Raw genomic sequence first — 22,285 nt, 5'->3', positions numbered from 1 at the left:
CAGTATTGAGGGAGTGCTGCACTGTCAGGGGGTCAGTACTGAGGGAGCACTACACTGTCAGAGGGTCAGTACTGAGGGAGTGCTGCACTGTCAGAGGGTCAGTACTGAGGGAGTGCTGCACTGTCAGTACTGAGGGAGTGCTGCCCTGTCAGAGGGTCAGTACTGAGGGAATGCTGCACTGTCAGAGGGTCAGTACTAAGGGAGTGCTACACTGTCAGAAGGTCAATACTGAGGGAGTGTTGCACTGTCAGAGGGTTAGTACTGAGGGAGTGCCGCACTGTCAGTACTGAGGGAGTGCTGCACTGTCAGAGGGCCAGTGCTGAGCGAGTGCCGCACTGTCAGAGGGTCAATACTGAGGGTGTGCAGCACTGTCGGAGGGTCAGTACTGAGGGAGTGCTGCACTGTCAGAGGGTCAGTACTGAGGGAGTGCTGCACTGTCAGAGGGTCAGTACTGAGGGATTGCTGCACTGTCAGAGGGTCAGTACTAAGGGAGTGTTACACTGTCATAAGGTCAATACTGAGGGAGTGTTGCACTGTCAGAGGGTCAGTACTGAGGGAGTACTGCACTGTCAGAGGGTCAGTACTGAGGGAATGCTGCACTGTCAGAGGGTCAGTACTAAGGGAGTGCTACACTGTCAGAAGGTCAATACTGAGGGAGTGTTGCACTGTCAGAGGGTCAGTACTGAGGGAGTGCCGCACTGTCAGTACTGAGGGAGTGCTGCACTGTCAGAGGGCCAGTGCTGAGGGAGTGCCGCACTGTCAGAGGGTCAATACTGAGGGAGTGCAGCACTGTCGGAGGGTCAGTACTGAGGGAGTGCTGCACTGTCAGAGGGTCAGTACTGAGGAAGTGCTGCACTGTCAGAGGGTCAGTACTGACGGAGTGCTGCACTGTCAGAGGGTCAGTACTGAGGGAGTGCTGCACTGTCAGAGGGGCAGTACTGAGAGTGTGCTACACTGTCAGAGGGTCAGTACTGAAGGAGTGCCGCACTGTCAGTACTGTGGGAGTGCTGCACTGTCAGAGGGTCAGTACTGAGGGAGTGCTGCACTGTCAGATGGTCAGTACTGAGGGAGTGCTGCACTGTCAGAGGGTCAGTACTGAGGGAGTGCCGCACTGTCAGAGGGTCAGTACTGAGGGAGTGCCGCACTGTCAGTACTGAGGGAGTGCTGCACTGTCAGATGGTCAGTACTGAGGGAGTGCTACACTGTCAGATGGTCAGTACTGAGGGAGTGCTGCACTGTCAGAGGGTTAGTACTGAGGGAGTGCTGCACTGTCAGAGGGTCAGTCCTGAGGGAGTGCTGCACTGTCAGAGGGTCAGTACTGAGTGAGTGCTGCACTGTCAGAGGGTCAGTACTGAGGGAGTGCTGCACTGTCAGATGGTCAGTACTGAGGGAGTGCTGCACTGTCAGAGAGTCAGTACTGAGGGAGTGCCGCACTGTCAGAGGGTCAGTACTGAGGGAGTGCTGCACTGTCAGAGGGTCAGTACTGAGGGAGTGCTGCACTGTCAGAGGGTCAGTACTGAGGGAGTGCTGCACTGTCAGAGGGTCAGTACTGAGGGGGTGCTGCACTGTCAGGCGGTCAGTGCTGAGGGAGCACTACACTGTCAGAGGGTCAGTACTGAGGGAGTGCTGCACTGTCAGAAGGTCAGTACTGAGGGAGTGCTGCACTGTCAGAGGGTCAGTACAGAGGGAGCGCTGCACTGTCAGAGGGTCAGTACTGAGGGAGTGCCGCCCTGTCAGAGGGTCAGTATTGAGGGAGTGCTGCACTGTCAGGGGGTCAGTACTGAGGGAGCACTACACTGTCAGAGGGTCAGTACTGAGGGAGTGCTGCACTGTCAGAGGGTCAGTACTGAGGGAGTGCTGCACTGTCAGTACTGAGGGAGTGCTGCCCTGTCAGAGGGTCAGTACTGAGGGAATGCTGCACTGTCAGAGGGTCAGTACTAAGGGAGTGCTACACTGTCAGAAGGTCAATACTGAGGGAGTGTTGCACTGTCAGAGGGTTAGTACTGAGGGAGTGCCGCACTGTCAGTACTGAGGGAGTGCTGCACTGTCAGAGGGCCAGTGCTGAGCGAGTGCCGCACTGTCAGAGGGTCAATACTGAGGGTGTGCAGCACTGTCGGAGGGTCAGTACTGAGGGAGTGCTGCACTGTCAGAGGGTCAGTATTGAGGAAGTGCTGCACTGTTAGAGGGTCAGTACTGAGGGAGTGCTGCACTGTCAGAGGGTCAGTACTGAGGGAGTGCTGCACTGTCAGAGGGGCAGTACTGAGGGAGTGCCGCTCTGTCAGTACTGTGGGAGTGCTGCACTGTCAGAGGGTCAGTACTGAGGGAGTGCTGCACTGTTAGATGGTCAGTACTGAGGGAGTGCTGCACTGTCAGAGGTTCAGTACTGAGGGAGTGCCGCACTGTCAGAGGATCAGTACTGAGGGATTGCCGCACTGTCAGTACTGAGGGAGTGCTGCACTGTCAGATGGTCAGTACTGAGGGAGTGCTGCACTGTCAGATGGTCAGTACTGAGGGAGTGCTGCACTGTCAGATGGTCAGTACTGAGGGAGTGCTGCACTGTCAGAGGGTCAGTACTGAGGGAGTGCTGCACTGTCAGAGGGTCAGTACTGAGGGAGTGCTGCACTGTCAGAGGGTTAGTACTGAGGGAGTGCTGCACTGTCAGAGGGTCAGTACTGGGGGAGTGCTGCACTGTCAGATGGTCAGTACTGAGGGAGTGCTGCACTGTCAGAGGGTCAGTACTGAGGGAGTGCTGCACTGTCAGAGGGTCAGTAATGAGGCAGTGCTGTACTGTCAGAGGGTCAGTACTGAGAGAGTGCTGCACTGTCAGATGGTCAGTACTGAGGGAGTGCTGCACTGTCAGAGGGTCAGTACTGAGGGAGTGCTGCACTGTCAGAGGGTCAGTACTAAGAGAGTGCTGCACTGTCAGAGGGTCAGTACTGAGGGAGTGCTGCACTGTCAGAGGGTCAGTGCTGAGGGAGTGCCGCACTGTTAGAGGGTCAGTACTGAGGGAGTGCTGCACTGTCAGAGGGTCAGTACTGAGGGAGTGCTGCACTGTCAGAGGGGCAGTACTGAGGGAGTGCCGCTCTGTCAGTACTGTGGGAGTGCTGCACTGTCAGAGGGTCAGTACTGAGGGAGTGCTGCACTGTCAGATGGTCAGTACTGAGGGAGTGCTGCACTGTCAGAGGTTCAGTACTGAGGGAGTGCCGCACTGTCAGAGGGTCAGTACTGAGGGAGTGCTGCACTGTCAGAGGGTCAGTACTGAGAGAATGCCGCACTGTCAGAGGGTCAGTACTGAGGGAGTGCTGCACTGTCAGGGGGTCAGTACTGAGGGAGTGCCGCACTGTCAGAGGGTCAGTACTGAGGGAGTGCTGCACTGTCAGGGGGTCAGTACTGAGGGAGTGCCGCACTGTCAGAGGGTCAGTACTGAGGGAGTGCCGCACTGTCCGAGGGTCAGTACTGAGGGAGTGCCGCACTGTCAGAGGGTCAGTACTGAGGGAGTGCCGCACTGTCAGAGGGTCAGTACTGAGGGAGTGCCGCACTGTCAGAGGGTCAGTACTGAGGGAGTGCCGCACTGTCAGAGGGTCAGTACTGAGAGAGTGCTGCACTGTGAGGTGTGTGCCATCTTTCAGCTGAGCCATTAAAGTTCCATATTCTCTGATGACTAAAATATTTTACAGCCACAAATGGCACAAGAGCAGGGTCGTTCCCCCCGGTGTCGGAACCCTGAGCCAGCCTGGTGATTATCACATTGTTGATTGTGGGATCTTGTGTACAAATCGGCTGTCACATTTCCAACATCGCAACAGTGACTCCACCTCACAAAATACCTCGTTGCCTGTCAATCGCTTTGGGCTATCCTGAGATTATTGAAGGTGCTATAGAAATGCAAGTCATTCTCCCCTCGGTCTACATGATACATGTTGTGTTGTGATAGTGACTGGTACTCACTAGGGTGCCTTGTCCTCCCCTCTCTCCAGGATTGCCTGCTGTACCCTGCAATTTAAACACATGCATGTTGAAACATGCCCAGGAGGGGTATCGGAGGGTGGACTGGAGGAGGGTTTATTTGCAAGGTTTTATCAATAGGTCACACTTACAATGAGTCCAGTTTCACCTTTTGTCCCGAGTTCCCCCGTTTCCCCCTGCAAGGCAAACAACGCTTCATGATATCAGATGTTAACAGTGACCTCCAGTGTTCTGAGCGGCGGTTCAGCTGAGCATTTTCAGCAGGAGGACCCTTTGCCAGTCTGGGGAAAACGGGCCGGGCTCCCTCTCAACCCTGAGGCTGACTTTGCGAAAAGTAGCTTCACAGCAGCGCAGCAAGTGTGGGAGCAAGAGCTGCGAACATGAGGCTACTGCCTCCAGGCGTTCACGTTGATGCAGATTGAGGACATTAAACCGTCAGCCGTCCAGGCAGGTGCCTGCGTTGAAAGACTTTCTCATAACGTATCTGGAATTCACCAGTTCATTAAATAACGTTTGAGCAAATATATTCCCATGCGCAACAAACAGCGCAACGTCCCACTGGTTCACAGAACAGCCCAACCACGTGTTTATTTATTGATTTCAAATCACATGAAATGATGTGCCAGAAATTCTACTCTTTGAAAGTAAATAATTACCTTGTTACCTTGGGGCCCTTGGTCTCCCGGGGAACCATCCAAACCTCTTGGACCCTAAAATAGATACAGTAAATCTTATTTTTTTTTAAACGGCACTGTCTCCTCGGGTCACCTGCTTTGCGAGATGATATACATCTCCACCGACGACTCTGAGCACCGAAATGTACAAATGCGAAGGTCCTGGGGTTGATATTTCAGTTTGCGTTGCTTTCGCACAGACCCAAAGTGTCATGACTGGCGCCGGAGATGACGGGTTTTCAAATTCAACTTGCATCCACTGCGAATGGAGTTCCGGCAGCCCGGTACATCAGTTTGCAAAAGTCACCGTGCTGGAATGTCAAACTGACTGATCTCCGAGAGTGGGGGTCTCAAGTGAGGGTTTCCACTCACTATTCTCATGTGTGAATCTTTGAGGGGGTCTCCAAAAATGTAGCCGATTATTTTGGGTGCAGGGACATTGAGAGGTATGTTTTAAAAGCCTTGAACATAAATTTATCTACTTTTAAATAATGGGGTAGCACAGTGGTTAGCACTGCTGCCTCACAGCGTCAGGGACCGGGGTTCGATTCCTGGCTTGGGTCACTGTCTGTGCGGAGTCTGCACGTCCTCCCTGTGTCTGCGTGGGTTTCCTCCGGGTGCTCCGGTTTCCTCCCACAAGTCCCGAAAGACGTGCTGTTAGGTGGGGTTAGGGGTAGGCCTGGGTAGGTAGGGTGCTCTTCCAGAGGGTCAGTGCCGACTCCTTCTTCATTTGTCAGGATTCTGTGGATTCTATGGAATTAATTAGAAACTGCCCACGATACAGAATTATACCTGGTAAAAGTTTCTGTCCCGGTTCTTTTGAGTTATTTTATTTAAACCAGGGTTAAGCACAAGTGCTGGAGTTGACATGAAAATTATTATTTTCATTATAAACAGGTGTTCAGCCATATTAATCAAAATGCACCAAGTTACCACTCCTTGAATGCGTGAGGAAATTTCCTAAACGCAAAGCATATTGTTAACGGGGATAGGATGACGGTGTGGGCTTAAGTAGGGTGGTATTTCCAAGGGCCGGTGCAGACTTGATGGGCTGAATGGCCTCCTCCTGCACTGTTGATTCTACGGAGTCAGGGTGAGGAGTGTGAGCATGTTCCCTGCTCTTTTCAGTTAATTTACTTCTCATTTTCGCACAAACCACTGGCTATCAACAATGAGACAAAGACAGCCAAATGTGAGTCTCCCCCTGTCAGTACACAACCTCTCCCTGTCAGTACACAGCCTCTCCCTGTCAGTACACAGACTCTCCCTGTTAGTACACAGCCTCTCCCAGTCAGTACACAGTCTCTCCCTGTCAGTACACAGTCTCTCCCTGTCAGTACACAGCCTCTCCCAGTCAGTACACAGTCTCTCCCTGTCAGTACACAGTCTCTCCCTGTGAGTACGCAGTCTCCCCCTGACAGTACACAGACTCTCCCTGTTAGTACACAGACTCTCCCTGTTAGTACACAGTCTCTCCCTGTCAGTACACAGTCTCTCCCTGTCAGTACACAGCCTCTCCCAGTCAGTACACAGTCTCTCCCTGTGAGTACGCAGTCTCCCCCTGTCAGTACACAGACTCTCCCTGTTAGTACACAGACTCTCCCTGTTAGTACACAGTCTCTCCCTGTCAGTACACAGACTCTCCCTGTCAGTACACAGTCTCTCCCTGTTAGTACACAGCCTCTCCCAGTCAGTACACAACCTCTCCCTGTCAGTACACAGTCTCTCCCTGTCAGTACACAGACTCTCCCTGTCAGTACACAGTCTCTCCCTGTTAGTACACAGCCTCTCCCAGTCAGTACACAACCTCTCCTTGTCAGTACACAGTCTCCCCCTGTCAGTACACAGTCTCCCCTGTCAGTACACAGCCTCTCCCAGTCAGTACACAGCCTCTCCCTGTCAGTACACAGACTCTCCGTCAGTACACAGTCTCTCCCTGTCAGTACAGTCTCCCCCTGTCAGTACACAGACTCTCCCTGTCAGTACACAGTCTCCCCCTGTCAGTACACAGTCTCTCCCTGTCGGTACACAGTCTCTCCCTGTAAGTACACAGTCTCACCCTGTCAGTACACAGTCTCCCCCTGTCGGTACACAGACTCTCGCTGTCGGTACACAGTCTCTCCCTGTCAGTACACAGCCTCTCCCTGTCAGTACACAGTCTCTCCCTGTCAGTACACAGTCTCTCCCTGTAAGTACACAGTCTCACCCTGTCAGTACACAGTCTCCCCCTGTCAGTACACAGACTCCCCCTGTCAGTACACAGTCTCTCCCTGTCAGTACACAGTCTCTCCCTGTAAGTACACAGTCTCACCCTGTCAGTACACAGTCTCCCCCTGTCGGTACACAGACTCTCCCTGTCGGTACACAGTCTCTCCCTGTCAGTACACAGCCTCTCCCTGTCAGTACACAGTCTCCCCCTGTCAGTACACAGTCTCCCCCTGTCAGTACACAGTCTCCCCCTGTCAGTACACAGTCTCTCCCTGTCAGTACAAAGTCTCTCCCTGTCGGTACACAGTCTCTCCCTGTCGGTACACAGTTTCTCCCTGTCAGTACACAGCCTCCCCCTGTCAGTACACAGACTCTCCCTGTCGGTACACAGTCTCTCCCTGTCAGTACACAGCCTTTCCCTGTCAGTACACAGACACCCCCTGTCAGTACACAGACTCTCCCTGTCGGTACACAGTCTCTCCCTGTCAGTACACAGCCTCTCCCTGTCAGTATACAGACTCTCCCTGTCAGTACACAATCTCCCCCTGTCGGTACACAGTCTCTCCCTGTCGGTACACAGTCTCTCCCTGTCAGTACACAGCCTCTCCCTGTCAGTACACAGTCTCCCCCTGTCAGTACACAGACTCTCCCTGTCGGTACACAGTCTCTCCCTGTCGGTACACAGTCTCTCCCTGTCGGTACACAGTCTCTCCCTGTCAGTACACAGCCTCTCCCTGTCAGTACACAGTCTCCCCCTGTCAGTACACAGACTCTCCCTGTCGGTACACAGTCTCTCCCTGTCAGTACACAGTCTCTCCCTGTCAGTACACAGTCTCTCCCTGTCGGTACACAGTCTCTCCCTGTCAGTACACAGCCTCTCCCTGTCAGTACACAGACTCCCCCTGTCAGTACACAGTCTCTCCCTGTCAGTACACAGCCTCTCCCTGTCAGTACACAGTCTCTCCCAGTCAGTACACAGTCTCTCCCTGTCAGTACACAGCCTCTCCCTGTCAGTACACAGACTCCCCCTGTCAGTACACAGTCTCCCCCTGTCAGTACACAGTCTCTCCCTGTCAGTACACAGTCTCTCCCAGTCAGTACACAGACTCTCCCTGTCGGTACACAGTCTCTCCCTGTCAGTACACAGCCTCTCCCTGTCAGTATACAGACTCTCCCTGTCAGTACACAATCTCCCCCTGTCGGTACACAGTCTCTCCCTGTCGGTACACAGTCTCTCCCTGTCAGTACACAGCCTCCCCCTGTCAGTACACAGTCTCTCCCTGTCAGTACACAGCCTCTCCCTGTCAGTACACAGTCTCTCCCTGTCAGTACACAGTCTCTCCCTGTCAGTACACAGTCTCTCCCTGTCAGTATACAGACTCTCCCTGTCAGTACACAATCTCCCCCTATCGGTACACAGTCTCTCCCTGTCAGTACACAGCCTCTCCCTGTCAGTACACAGTCTCTCCCTGTCAGTACACAGTCTCTCCCTGTCAGTACACAGTCTCTCCCTGTCAGTATACAGACTCTCCCTGTCAGTACACAATCTCCCCCTATCGGTACACAGTCTCTCCCTGTCGGTACACAGCCTCTCCCAGTCAGTACACAGTCTCTCCCTGTCGGTACACAGTCTCTCCCTGTCAGTACACAGCCTCTCCCTGTCAGTACACAGTGCGATGAATGTACAAAAATGGTATACATGTTGTATTTAATGCATTTGTTGCAGTAATGTTTTAAAAGCCTTGGTTAGGGTGTGTATATATCTGCTGCAATGATATTTTAAAAAGTACTGGTCGATAAGACGGATTTGTGGCTGCAACAGATGAATGTAAGATGTCATAAAAGGGAGATCATCATTCGTTCCAATGTTTATATTTACAAGGTGTGAACATTCTGAATTCTCCCTCTGTGTACCTGAACAGGTGTCCCTGTTTGGGAAGGCTGGTACGGGGAGGCCGGTACGGGAATTGAACCCGCGCGGCTGGCCTTGTTCTGCAGTACAAGCCAGCTGTTTAGCCCACTGTGCTAAACCAGCCCCAAATATCTTACAGTGCACAGTCTCTGTCTGTCAGTACGCAGTCTCTCCCAGTCACTACACAGTCTCTACTTAACAGTGCAGAAGGAGGCCATTCGGTCCATAGAACCTACACCAGCCCTTGGAAAGAGCACCCTACCTAAGCACACACTTCTACCCTATCCCCGTAACCCCATCTAACCTGTGGGCACTAAGAGACAATTTATCGTGGCCAATCCACCTCACCTGCACCTTTGGTCTGTGGGAGGAAACCGGAGCACCCGGAGGAAACCCACGCAGGCACCGGGAGAAAATGTCAACTCCATCCAGACAGTCAACTGAGGCTGGAATTGAACCCGGGTCCCTGGCGCTGTGAGGCAGCAGTGCTAAATCCTGTGCCACCGTGCGCAGTACGCAGTCTGTCCCAGACGGTACACAGTCTCTCTCTGTGTCAGAACACAACCTCTGTCTGTCAGTACACAGTCTCCTCATGGACAAGCCCTCAGCTGAGCCTTGTTGTTGGAACTGGATCCCGAGCAGCCCCAGGCTAGAGGTTCGGATAAACTTTAAAGTGTTTTAAACTCCAAACGTTGAGTGTTCAGACCCCCAGGGTGTGGACACACCCTGGCACTCCCAGGGCAGAATCTTCCTCTTTCCCCCAAGGCAGGTCCTGAGGATGGTGCCCGGGGAGGGCTACTCCCCATCCCTGTGACTTTGAAACATATCGGCCGTTCCTTCTCTGTCGCTGGGGCAAAATCCTGGAGCTTCCTCCCTAACAGCACAGTGGGTGCACCTACACCACAGGGACCGCAGCGGTTCAAGGTGGTGGCTCATCACCACCTTCTGAAGGGCAATTAGGGATGGGCAGTACATGCAGGACGAGCCAGCGAAGCCCACATCCTGTGAATCAATGCAAAAAAACATGTCATTCCCCATAAAGGACCAGCTGAAGAAAGTACGTTGTGCTGTCAAAAAACGGTAAGTTGAGGAATCTGCAGGAAATCATTGATGGATTGTCAATCAGAATCGCCCAATCGGCAGCACGGACGTGCTCAGAGCTTCAGATATTGGGCGAGTGACAATGTGAAATATTCCTGAATGATCAATGCCACTTACTCGTCTGCCTTTTGCACCTTGGAGTCCTGACGACCCTCTCCGTCCTGGAAGACCCTACAAGACAACAAATGACCACAGGCATCAGATCGAGGTTGGTTTCATTGAACAACCCTCACTGGATACAGAATAATAATAATCTTTATTACTGTCACAAGTAGGCTTACATTAACACTGCAATGAAGTTACCGTGAAAAGCCCCTAGTCGCCACATTCCGGCCCCTGTTCGGGTACACGGAGATAGCATTCAGAATGTCCAATTCACCCAACAGCACGTCTTTCGGGACTTGTGGGAGGAAGCCGGAGCCCCCGGAGGAAACCCACGCAGACACGGGGAGGACGTGCAGAGTCCGCACAGACAGTGACCCAAGCCGGGAATCGTGTGTGGTGCCGGAGGGCTGGAGGTCTGCTAACGCCGTACCTTTGTACAAAGAGGGGGCGTGGAAATAATCCAATCAATGACAGGCCAACCAGTCCGGCCTCCCTGGTGGGCAAACTATTGGAATCGGTTCTGAGAGACAGGCTAAATTGCCACATCGAAAGCACAGGTTAATCATGGACAGTCATCTTGGGTTTGCGAAGGCGAGATTGTGTCTGACTAACGAGATTCAATTTTTTGAGGAAGCAACAAGCAAGATTGATGAGGGTAGTGTAGTTGATGTGGCCTACATGGATTTTTACAAGGCTTTTAACTAGGACCCACATGGCAGACTGGGTAAAAGAATAAAAGCCCATGAGATCTGGGGGGTGGGGTGTAACAAGATGGATACAAAGTTGGCTCAGTGACAGAAAATGAATGGTAATTGTTGACAGGTGTATTTGTGACTGGAAAGATGTTTGAAGTGGGGTTCCGCAGGGCTCAGTACTCAGTCGTTGCTTTTTGTGCGTATATTAATGAATTGGATGTACATGAATTGGAGGGGCTGGTTTAGTACAGTGGGATAAACGGCTGGCTTGTAAAGCAGAACGAGGCCAGCAGCGCGGAATGTGGCGACTAGGGGCTTTTCACAGGAACTTCATTTGAAGCCTACTTGTAACAATAAGCGATTTTCATTCCATTTCATTTCATGGGGGGTGGTGGGGGGGGGGGGGGGGGTGGAGTGAAGGTCCTCAGACCCCTGAAGGTAGCAGGGCAGGTAGATAAAGTGCTTAAGAGGGCAAATTGAGTTCTTTTCTTTATTAGCTGAGGTATAGAATATAAGAACAAGGAGGTTATGCTGGATCTATATCAAACATTAGTTAGACAACAACCTGAATACTGTGTGCGGTTCTGGTCACCTCATTGCAAAAAGGATGTCATTGCATTAGGGAGAGAGAGGACATTTCCCAGGATGTTCCCGGGCTGGAATATTGCAGCTATGAGGAATGATTGGATAGGCTGGGAATGTCCTCCTTGGAACAGAGGAAGCCAAAGGGAGATTTGATTGAGGTAAACAAGGTTATGAAGGACCTGGATAGAGAGGATGGGGAAGAGCCTATTTACCTCAGCAGAGAGGTCAGTGACTAGAGGACGTAGGTTTAAAGTGATTGGTAGAATGTTTAGCGGGGAGATGAGGAATAATGTTTTCGCCCAGAAGGTTGTAGGATCTGGAACCCGAGGTAGAAGTCCTCAGCTCATTTAATAGGTGGCTGGACATGTCCCTCGAGTGTTGCAACCTGAAAGTCTTGCAGACCAAAGACCGGGCGGCTCGTTTTTTGGGCAGGAACGTACACGGAGGGTGGGGACTTTCTGGCTATTCCGGCTGGGGGAAGGTGACCCCTGCAATGGGTTCCCCTGTTGGGGATGGGCGAACCATGCAGAACGTCGTAGACTCTGATGGGACCAGAGGACCCCACTGGGGACCAAAGGCCACCTCTGTGTTGGAAAGCCCATCGGGGGGGAGGAGGGAGAATTCCAGATGATGGGCCAAATGGCCTCTTTCTGTGTCCTAAATTTCCCATGATTCCTATGACTTGTAAAGTCCTCATGGATATTACAATTTTCTGAGGGGATTGATGACATTTTTAAAAAACTATTTTTTTCTTTCCCAATCTCTCTTTGCTTTAATCATTTGTTCCTTTTCCATCGTCTACTATTTGCCATTTTTACTCTGGCTGATCTGATTGTGTCTTCATAACAATAATCTTTATTGTCACAAGTAGGCTTACATTATCACTGCAATGAAGTTACTGTGAGAATCCCCTAGTCGCCACATTTCGGCGCCTGTTCGGGTACACAGAGGGAGAATTCAGAATGTCCAATTCACCTAACAGCACGTCTTTCGGGACTTGTGGGAGGAAACTGGAGCACCCGGAGGAAACCCACGCAGACACGGGGAGAACGTGCAGACTCCGCACAGACAGTGACCCAAGCCGGGAATCGAACCTGGGACTGTGGCGCTGTGAAGCAACAGTGCTAACCATTGTGCTACCGTGCCGCCCGTTGTCTTTGTGATGAATGGTCAGTGTCTGGGACTGAAAGTGCCTGAGGACTGAAGTAAGTTCACTCTGGGGCATCAAGGGTAGAGATCGGACAAACTGCAGGTTTCAGTGAGATACCCTAGCCCAACCCCACCTACAGTATTAACCAGGGGTGGCGTGGGGGGGTGGGGGTGGGGGGGGGGGTGGGTAGTACGGGGGGAGATGATCAGTGAGGAGGGGGTGATCCGGGCCAGGGTGGGGATGGTCGCCTCCCATGGCTATTCTGCACAGAGGAAAGAGAAATGCTTCCAGTTTTTGGGCCTCTTTGAGTGGTCCAGGACCCGGAAGCTCAAGCTCCAACTACGGCAAACAAATTTAGGAATACGCATCTGAAAATTAGCTTCATTTAAAAAGCAAAATCAAAACCTGCGCTTGTTTCAGACTTTGAACAAAGACAATTTCAGCTGGTGCCTGTATGGGTTAAAACGGGAAAATCTTAGATGCCACTGAGGGTGGGATTTTTCATGCAAGGCCACAGGCCTGCGGCGGAATCTTCTGGCCCCGCTGTTGTCAACGGGCTTTCACATTGAAAACACCCCTCGCTGGGGCAGCACAGTGGCGCAGTGGGTTAGCCCTGTTGCCTCACGGCGCCGAGGTCCCAGGTTCGATCCCGGCTCTGGGTCACGAACTGTGTGGAGTTTGCACATTCTCCCCGTGTCTGCGTGGGTTTCGCCCCCACAACCCAAAGATGTGCAGGCTGGGTGGATTGAACAGGCTAAAATTGCCCCTTAATTGGAAAAAAAGTGAAACTAGCTTGCACCACAATTCCAATTTGAGAATCCTTGTGCGTTATTGTTATAAAATATTTACTCACTGGCAGTCCCTGTGGTCCAATTGGACCGGGTATTCCTGGAGGTCCCATGTAACCCTGTCAAAGTAAACAAGAACATTATTATCGGTCGTATCTTCCACCGGGGCTGTGACCCTTTTGCAGCAACAAGTTGTGTGGTTAGCCGTTCCTCGGTGGACTGAATTGCAGCCAGCGGATTCCAAGCACTCAGTCACTGTTTAACTTTACTGCGTTTCCTCGAAATACTGACTGGAGAAAGAGAGTAATATTCACAGAATCATAAAATGGTACAGCACAGGGCCCCTGTGCATTGTGATGGCGTCAGCTCTTTGTAATTAGTCCACTTCGCCCGGCTCCCGCCTGCATTTCCCCCCATAGCCCTGCACATTTCCCACTCTCCAAATATTCATCCATTTCCTTGTTGAAAGTTACTTTTGAATCCGTTTCCATCGGCAGCCCATCCCAGACCGTCAGAACAAGTACAGTAAACTGAATCTTTAAACTGATGAAATTATTTAACGGAACTCAAAATACATTTTGCAACCCGTGCAATTTATTCAGGGCGCCCCCTGTTCAACTGGCATTTGGCAAATGTCTTTTCATCATTTTACAAAGCCGATGATTTAAATTCTTTCCAATAAGTTATTGTTTTGCTTGCCCAAGACAGAAAAAAAAATTGTCCATTCCTCTGACCCACTGACTACTCCAGCAAATAAAACTTTATCATTTCCAAAAAGGACTAAGCCCCTCTCTATAATCCAACGTAAATTTAAATTTCCAATGCAGCGATTATAGTGTTTGCAGCGATAGAATCTTCCTCAGGAAGCAATGTGGCACCGAGGTATTTGAATTGTTTCATGTGCTGTACTGTAAGTTCTTGAATGACTTGACATTCTGCAATGCTGGAGGAAGGTCGCTGGTTCTGTGCTGGAGACTGTTAGGGCTCAGAGAAGCCCTGGGAGACACTGGAATTCAGAGAGAGCCCGGGGGAATGCCAGCTCAGTTTGCAGTCCAGGGAAAGAGTTGGAGCTGTGCCAGTAGTTAGAGGCGGGAGTGCAGTGTTGTGCATCCCGTGGAATACACTCTCAGGAGGAGAGATTGAACCATCGGGAGGTGTGCTGTCGAATTTGAAGTGGCTTTAGAGGAAATTCAGATGCTAGATCTTCGAAAGTTAAGAGCTGAAACCCCTTGTGGGCAACGGGATCTTGTGACTCACAGTGATCATTGATGTTTGGATGGGTTGCTGAAAAGTCCTTAAGATCTGTCTTGGTTGCGGCTGCCAATTAATGAGCAGTGTGGTGGATTTGACCGTAATTCATATTTGCCTCCTGTTAATTATGAATGTTAGATATTCTAAATTGATTTACTTTTCCGACTTGGTATAAAGTTGGTTTTGTTTGTTCAGACCAGTAGAATCCTGTGGCTTTATTCTCCGAATGGGTTACTGGGATTCCAAACTCTGTCTACTTTAAACAAAACTGGATAATAACAACACTCTATCGAGACCCCTCATAATTTTATGCACTTGAGTTAAATCTCCCCTCAGCCTCCTCCCAGACTATCCAATCTTTCCTCAGAGCTTTCTCCAGTCTAGGCAACATCCTCAGAAATCTGCCCTGCACCCTCTCTAGTGCAGTGACCAGAATTACACAGAGTGCTCTAACTGTAACCTAACTTGTGTTTTATGCAGTTTCAGCATAATTGCCCAGGTCTCATATTTTATGGCTTGGCTAACAAAGCCAATGATCCATACGCTTTGGGCCCTGACAATATTCCAGCAATAGTACTGGAGACTTGCGCTCCAGAACTTGCCGCGCCCCTAGCCAAGCTGTTCCAGTACAGCTACAACACTGGCATCTACCCGGCAATGTGGAAAATTGCCCAGGTGCGTCCTGCTCACAAAAAGCAGGATAAATCCAACCCAGTCGATTACCGTCCTATCAGTCTACTCTTGATCATCAGCAGAATGATGTGAGGTGTTATTGACAGTGCTATCAAGCGGCACTTACTCAGCAATAACCTGCTCACGGACGCTCAGTTTGGGTTCCGCCAGGGTCACTCAGCTCCTGACCTCATTACAGCCTTGGTTCAAACATGGACAAAAGAGCTGAATGCCAGAGGTGAGGTGAGAGTGACTGCCCTCGACATCAAGGCAGCATTTGACCGAGTGTGGCATCAAGGAGCCCTTGCTAAACTGGGTCAATGGGGATCAGGGGGAAAACTCTCCGCTGGTTGGAGTCATACCCGGCACAAAGGTATGACTCCAACCAGCAGGCGGTTGGAGGTCAATCATCTCAGCTCCAGGGCATCACTGCAGGAGTTCCTCAGGGTAGCGTCCCAGGCCCAACCATCTTCAGCTGCTTCATCAATGAACCTCCCTCCATCATAATGTCAGAAGTGGGGATGTTCTCTGATGATAATGTTTAACACGATTCATGACTCCTCGGATAATGAAGCAGTCCATGTCCAAATGCAGCAAGACCTGGACAATGTACAGACTTGGGCAGAATAGGGGCAAGTTCCGTTCGCACCACATACGCTTCAGGAAATGACCATCTCCTACAGGAGTCGATCTAACCACCGCCCCTCGATATTCAATGGCATTAGGGTCGCTGAATCCCCCACAATCAACATCCTGGGGGTTACCATTGATCAGAAACTGAACTGGACTAGCCACATTAATACTGTGGCTACCAGGGCAGGTCAAAGGCTGGGAATCCTACAGCGAGTAACTCACCTCCTGACCCCCCAAAACCCATCCACCATCTCCAAAGCACAAGTCAGGAGTGTGAGGTGTTCTGGGGCACTCGAGAAGGTTTGGGGGGAGAGGGGGCGGTACCTGAAAGGTGTGGTCTAGAGATCAGGGCATCCTTCCAAAACGGTGCCCCGATCTATGAGGAGCTGCTCATGCTGGTGGACTCAGCTTGCCAGTGCAAGACAGCTGCCTAAGTGTGGCCTCGACGGAGAGAAAACTCCCCGAGGTCGAGAAAAACAGCAAAGTGCCGTCGAATAGGGGGGTTATCCCCGGCACTGCAGCTGTTGAGAAACATCTCGCCAAACACCTTGTTCCGCTGAACCATTCACAAGGTTTCTACCACCCAGAAAGACTAGGGCAGCAGACACTTGAGAGCACTACCACCTGCAAGTTACTCTCCAAGTCCACTTGGAAATATTTCACCGTTCCTTCACTGTCGCTGTATCAAAATCCCAGATCTCCCTCCCTAACAGCACTGTGGATGTACAAGAACGAAGAACAAAGAAATGTACAGCACAGGAACAGGCCCTTCAGCCCTCCAAGCCCGTGCCGACCATGCTGCCCGACTAAACTACAATCTTCTACACCTCCTGGGTCCGTATCCCTCTATTCCCATCCTATTCATATATTTGTCAAGATGCCCCTTAAATGGTACCTGCAATGGTTCAAGGAGGTGGCTCACCATAACCTTCGCCAGGGTAAATAGGGATGGGCAATAAATGTTGGCCGAGTCAAGGACGACGACATCCCGTGAAAGAATAAATAAAAAATAAAGATTTGTATACAATTTACAGACCAGACACTGGCCATTCAGCCCAATTAGCATGTTCTAGCTCATTGGTCCATCTATCTCCTTCTGTCTGCACATTGGCCATTGGTTGTGATGCACTTTGAGACATCCTGAGTTCTAGGATCGGTCGAATGTCCCAATTATTCCCTCACAGTGGATATGGTCATGGACTCATCAACAATAACCCACAGGCCCTGGGCTAATAATCTGGGGAATGTGTTTAAATGCCACTGTAGCATCTTCAGAATTTGAATAAAGGAAAATGGACATAAAAAGCTGGCATTAGGAAAATGTCGGTGGCGAGAATGAGCGGGTTCTTCCTGGGGGGTAGCAGATGAGTGTGACAGGTGTGGGCGGGGCCAGCGAATCACACGCACATGTTTTGGGGTTGCGGAAAATTGGGAATTTCATAGAATTTACAGTGCTGAAGGAGGCCATTCGGCCCATCGAGCCTGCACCGGCTCTTGGAAAGAGCACCCTACCCAAGGTCAACACCTCCACCCTATCCCCATAACCCAGTAACCCCACCCAACACTAAGGGCAATTTTGGACACTAAGGGCAATTTATCACGGCCAATCCACCTAACCTGCACATCTTTGGACTGTGGGAGGAAACCGGAGCACCCGGAGGAAACCCACGCAGTCACGGGGAGGATGTGCAGACTCTGCACAGACAGTGACCCAAGGTTCTGGGCGGGAGTGTTCGCGGTCTTAGCCAGGATAGTGGAGGAGGAGGTGGACCCGGACCCTTTGGTGGCGATATTTGGGGTTTCAGAGTAGCCGGAGCTCACGGAGAGGAGGGAGGCCGATGTCGTGGCCTTCGCCTCTCTGATTGCACGGCGACGGATTTTATAGGCGTGGCGGTCGGCATCGCCACCGGGGGGTAGCGGCTTGGTTGGCTGACCTGTACGACTTCCTGCGATTAGAGAAGAAAAAGTATGAGTTAAGGGGCTCAGCGGGGGGGGGGGGGGGTTTGAGGAAAGGTGGGGGATGTTTGTGACCTTGTTTGAGGGGCTGTTCGTCACAGGGGGGTGGGGGGGGGTTGATTGGGAGGAAGGGGGGGGTGAAAAAGGGGGAAAATTTGTACAGACTGTATAGTTGATTGCTGGGAAGTATATTTCCGGGGTATTTATTTGTTGTAACCTGTTTTGACACATATTTGTCATAAAATACATTTTTTTTTAATGGTTTCGTGACGCGGTGAGCGGAGTCCCTGCCTCTGACCCAGAAGCTTCGGCTTTGTGTCGAACCCAGCACTTGTCGGCCAAACAGGGCGAGTGTGTCAACCTGCAAACCCTTCCAAACATCCCAATGGCTGGTGGTGAGAGCGGGAGAGACTCCTGGTCAGCAATGGTCCATGTGGAGTGGCCCCCCCCTCAAGATATAAGCCCCTGGCGACGGACTAGCGACCTGTTCCGGGAATTACTAGCTATGGAAACAGACGAAAGTCTGCCTCAGTGCAATAAATACATTCTCCCCGTGTCTGTGTGGGTCTCACCCCCACAACCCAAAGATATGCAGGGTAGGTGGATTGGCCATGCGAAATGAACCCTTCATCGGCAAAAAAATAAATAATTGGGCACTTTAAATTAAAAAACAGTAAAGTAAATGCAACAAATAAATACCAGCTTAGCCATACTGCCAAGAACGATATGGTTTAATCGGAGAATTGTACAGTACACATGGCGGCCCCTTGGCCAACCGTGCCAATGTTGGTGCTGTGAGCGAACAATCCACTTACTTCCACTACCTAAAACTTTCCAAAATTATATACACAGGATATACACAGGATCTGCTCAGATGAGGAGGAGCGTAACAGACATCTACAGACGTTGAAAGATGCCCTCGTACGAACGGGATATGGCACTCGACTCATCGATCGACAGTTCCAACGCGCCACAGCGAAAAACCGGACCGACCTCCTCAGAAGACAAACATGGGACACAACCGACAGAATACCCTTCGTCGTCCAGTACTTCCCCGGAGCGGAGAAACTACGTCATCTTCTTCACAGCCTTCAACACGTCATTGATGACGATGAACATCTTGCCAAGGTCATCCCCACACCCCCACTACTTGCCTTCAAACAACCGCGCAACCTCAAACGAACCATTGTTTGCAGCAAACTACCCAGTCTTCAGAACAGTGACCACGACACCACACAACCCTGTCATGGCAATCTCTGCAAGACGTGCCAGATCATCGACATGGATACCACTATTACACGTGAGAACACCACCCACCAGGTACGCGGTACATACTCGTGCGACTCGGCCAACGTTGTCTACCTCATACGCTGCAGGAAAGGATGTCCCGAAGCGTGGTACATTGGCGAGACCATGCAGACGCTGCGACAACGAATGAACGGACATCGCGCAACAATCACCAGGCAGGAATGTTCCCTTCCAGTCGGGGAACACTTCAGCAGTCAAGGGCATTCAGCCTCTGATCTCCGGGTAAGCGTTCTCCAAGGCGGCCTTCAGGACCCGCGCCAACGCAGAATCGCCGAGCAGAAACTTATAGCCAAGTTCCGCACACATGAGTGCGGCCTCAACCGGGACCTGGGATTCATGTCACATTACATTCATCCCCCACCATCTGGCCTGCAAAATCCTACCAACTGTCCTGGCTTGATACAATTCACACCTCTTTAAAAACCATCTCTGGATCTGTAAAGATTTAATCACCTACTAATGCTCGCATTCCTAGCATTGTTTGGCATCTTTGAATTTGTCTATATATGTGTTTCTGGAACAGACCTCTTCATTCACCTGAGGAAGGAGCAGCGCTCCGAAAGCTAGTGACATCGAAACAAACCTGTTGGACTTTAACCTGGTGTTGTAAGACTTCGTACTGTGCTCACCCCAGTCCAACGCCAGCATCTCCACATCATGGTTTCCAAAATTAAACATCCATTAAAATCAAAACAGCTTCTAAACATTATCCTTTTAACAAATATTTCTAACTGCTCCTTGTACAACATATAAACACAAGAGGGTATTTCTGACAAATGGGTTATTTGTCCCAATAAACAGCGGCAAATTGTTTATGGTGCTGGGGATGTTTATTGCTCTGTGCTCTTTAATTGACGCATTTAATTGCTAACATCTCCTTTGTTTTTTTCCCCCGAGTTAATTCGCGTAATCCACATCTTAAAATAACCCACTGTAAATTGGAGTCTCTCATCCAAGCTGTAAAGTCTGCAATACATTTCCTGTGATCTTCTCCTTAACACCAAGCAGTTACAAAATTCATATTAAACACATTCGTTGCCGGAGTGATGTGTGTACTAACATGGATCAGACTGCAGCTCCTCTGTTGCAGCAAATGCCAATGAAAAATCATGACTAAAAACAAGGGGCGAAATTCTCCCGAAACGGCGCTATGTCCGCCGACTGGCGCCCAAAACGGTGCCAATCAGACGGGCGTCGCGCCGCCCCAAAGGTGCGGAATGCTCCGCATCTTTGGGGGCCGAGCCCCAACATTGAGGGGCTAGGCCGACGCCAGAGGAATTTCCGCCCCGCCAGCTGGCGGAAACGGCCTTTGTTGCCCCGCCAGCTGGCGCGGAAATGACATCTCCGGGCGGCACATGCGCGGGAGCGTCAGCGGCCGCTGACAGTTTCCCGCGCATGCGCAGTGGGGAGAGTCTCTTCCGCCTCCGCCATGGTGGAGACCGTGGCGGAGGCGGAAGGGAAAGAGTGCCCCCACGGCACAGGCCCGCCCGCGGATCGGTGGGCCCTGATCGCGAGCCAGGCCACCGTGGGGGCACCCCCCCGGGGCCAGATCGCCCCCTGCCCCCCCCCAGGACCCTGGAGCCCGCCCACGCCGCCTTGTCCCGCCGTTCAAAAGGTGGTTTAATCCACGCCGGCGGGACAGGCAATTTATCGGCGGGACGTCAGCCCATCCGGGCCGGAGAATCCAGCGGGGGGGGGGGGGCCCGCCAACCGGCGCGGCCCGATTCCCGCCCCCGCCGAATATCCGGTGCCGGAGACTTCGGCAACCGGCGGGAGCGGGATTAACGGCGGCCAACGGCCATTCCCCGACCCGGCGGGGGGTCGGAGAATGACGCCCAAGATTCCCCATAACTTTCAAAATCGCATGATGACTGCAGAAGGACTTGGACAGGCTAGGAGAGTGGGCAATAAAAGTGGCAAATGAAATACAATGTGGAAAAGTGTGAGGTTATGCACTTTGGAAGGAGGAATCTAGGCATAGACTATTTTCTAAATGGGAAAGGCTTCGGAAATCTGCGGCGAGATTCCCCGACCCCTCGCCGGGTCGGAGAATCACCGGGGGCTGGCGTGAATCCCGCCCCCGCCGGTTGCCGAATTCTCCGGCACCGGAGATTCGGCGGGGGCAGAAATCGCGCCGCGCCGGTTGGCGGCCCCCCCCCCGCGATTCTCCGGCCAGGATGGGCTGAAGTCCCGCCGCGAAAATGCCTGTCCCGCTGGCGTAGATTCAACCACCTACCTTACCAGTGGGACAAGGTGGCACGGGCGGGGCTCCGGGGTCCTGGGGGGGGGCGAGGGGCGATCTGGCCCCAGGGGGTGCCCCCACGGTGGCCTGGCCCACGATCGGGGCCCACCGATCCGCGGGCGGGCCTGTGCCGTGGGGGCACTCTTTCCCTTCCGCCTCCGCCACGGTCTCCACCATGGCGGAGGCGGAAGAGACTCCCTCCACTGCGCATGCGCGGGAAACTGTCAGCGGCCGCTGACGCTCCCGCACATGCGCCGCCCCGAGATGTCATTTCCGCGCCAGCTGGCAGGGCACCCAAGGCCTTTTCCGCCAGCTGGCGGGGCGGAAATTCATCCGGCGTCGGCCTAGCCCCTCAATGTTGGGGCTCAGCCCCCAAACAACTGATTTGCGCCGTTTTGGGCACCAGTCGGCGGACATCGCGCCGTTTCCAGAGGATCACGCCCCAGAAGCAGAAAGGGACTTGGGAGTCCTTGTTCACGATTCTCTTAAGGTTAACGTGCAGGTTCAGTCGACAGTTAAGAAGGCAAATGCAATGTTAGCGTTCATGTCAAGAGGGCTGGAATACAAGAGCAGGGATGTACTTCTGAGGCTGTATAAGGCTCTGGTCAGATCCCATTTGGATTATTGTGAGCAGTTTTGGGCCCCGTATCTAAGGAAAGGGTGTGCTGGCCTTGGAAAGGGTCCAGAGGAGGTTCACAAGAATGATCCCTGGAATGAAGAGCTTGTCACATGAGGAATGGTTGAGGACTCTGGGTCTGTACTTGTTGGGAATTTAGAAGGATGAGAGAGGATCTTATTGAAACTTACAGGATACTGCGAGGCCTGGATAGAGTGGACTTGGAGAGGATGTTTCCACTTGTAGGAAAAACTAGAACCAGAGGACACCATCTCAGGCTAAAGGGACGATCCTTTCAAACAGAGATGAGGAGGAATTTCTTCAGCCAGAGGGTGGTGAATCTGTGGAACTCTTTGCCGCAGAAGGCTGTGGAGGCCAATTCACTGAGTGTCTTTGAGACAGAGATAGATAGGTTCTTGATTA

General features: G+C 51.9%; 1 protein-coding gene across 1 annotated transcript in view; it reads right to left on the bottom strand.

Annotated features, from left to right (window-relative positions):
- The window catches only part of LOC140427240 (uncharacterized), a 435,573-nt gene that overhangs the window by 184,924 nt on the left and 228,364 nt on the right, over positions 1-22,285 (bottom strand). Inside the window, 5 exon segments of the mRNA XM_072512840.1 lie at positions 3,949-3,993; positions 4,098-4,142; positions 4,623-4,676; positions 9,979-10,032; positions 13,250-13,303. Of these exon segments, the coding sequence (XP_072368941.1) occupies positions 3,949-3,993; positions 4,098-4,142; positions 4,623-4,676; positions 9,979-10,032; positions 13,250-13,303 (252 nt within the window).

Source organism: Scyliorhinus torazame, chromosome 7 (genome assembly GCF_047496885.1).
Source record: "Scyliorhinus torazame isolate Kashiwa2021f chromosome 7, sScyTor2.1, whole genome shotgun sequence".
NCBI classification, from domain to species: domain Eukaryota; kingdom Metazoa; phylum Chordata; class Chondrichthyes; order Carcharhiniformes; family Scyliorhinidae; genus Scyliorhinus; species Scyliorhinus torazame.
Note: the sequence above shows the minus strand (reverse complement) of the source record. Positions and strands in the feature narration are given on the sequence as shown.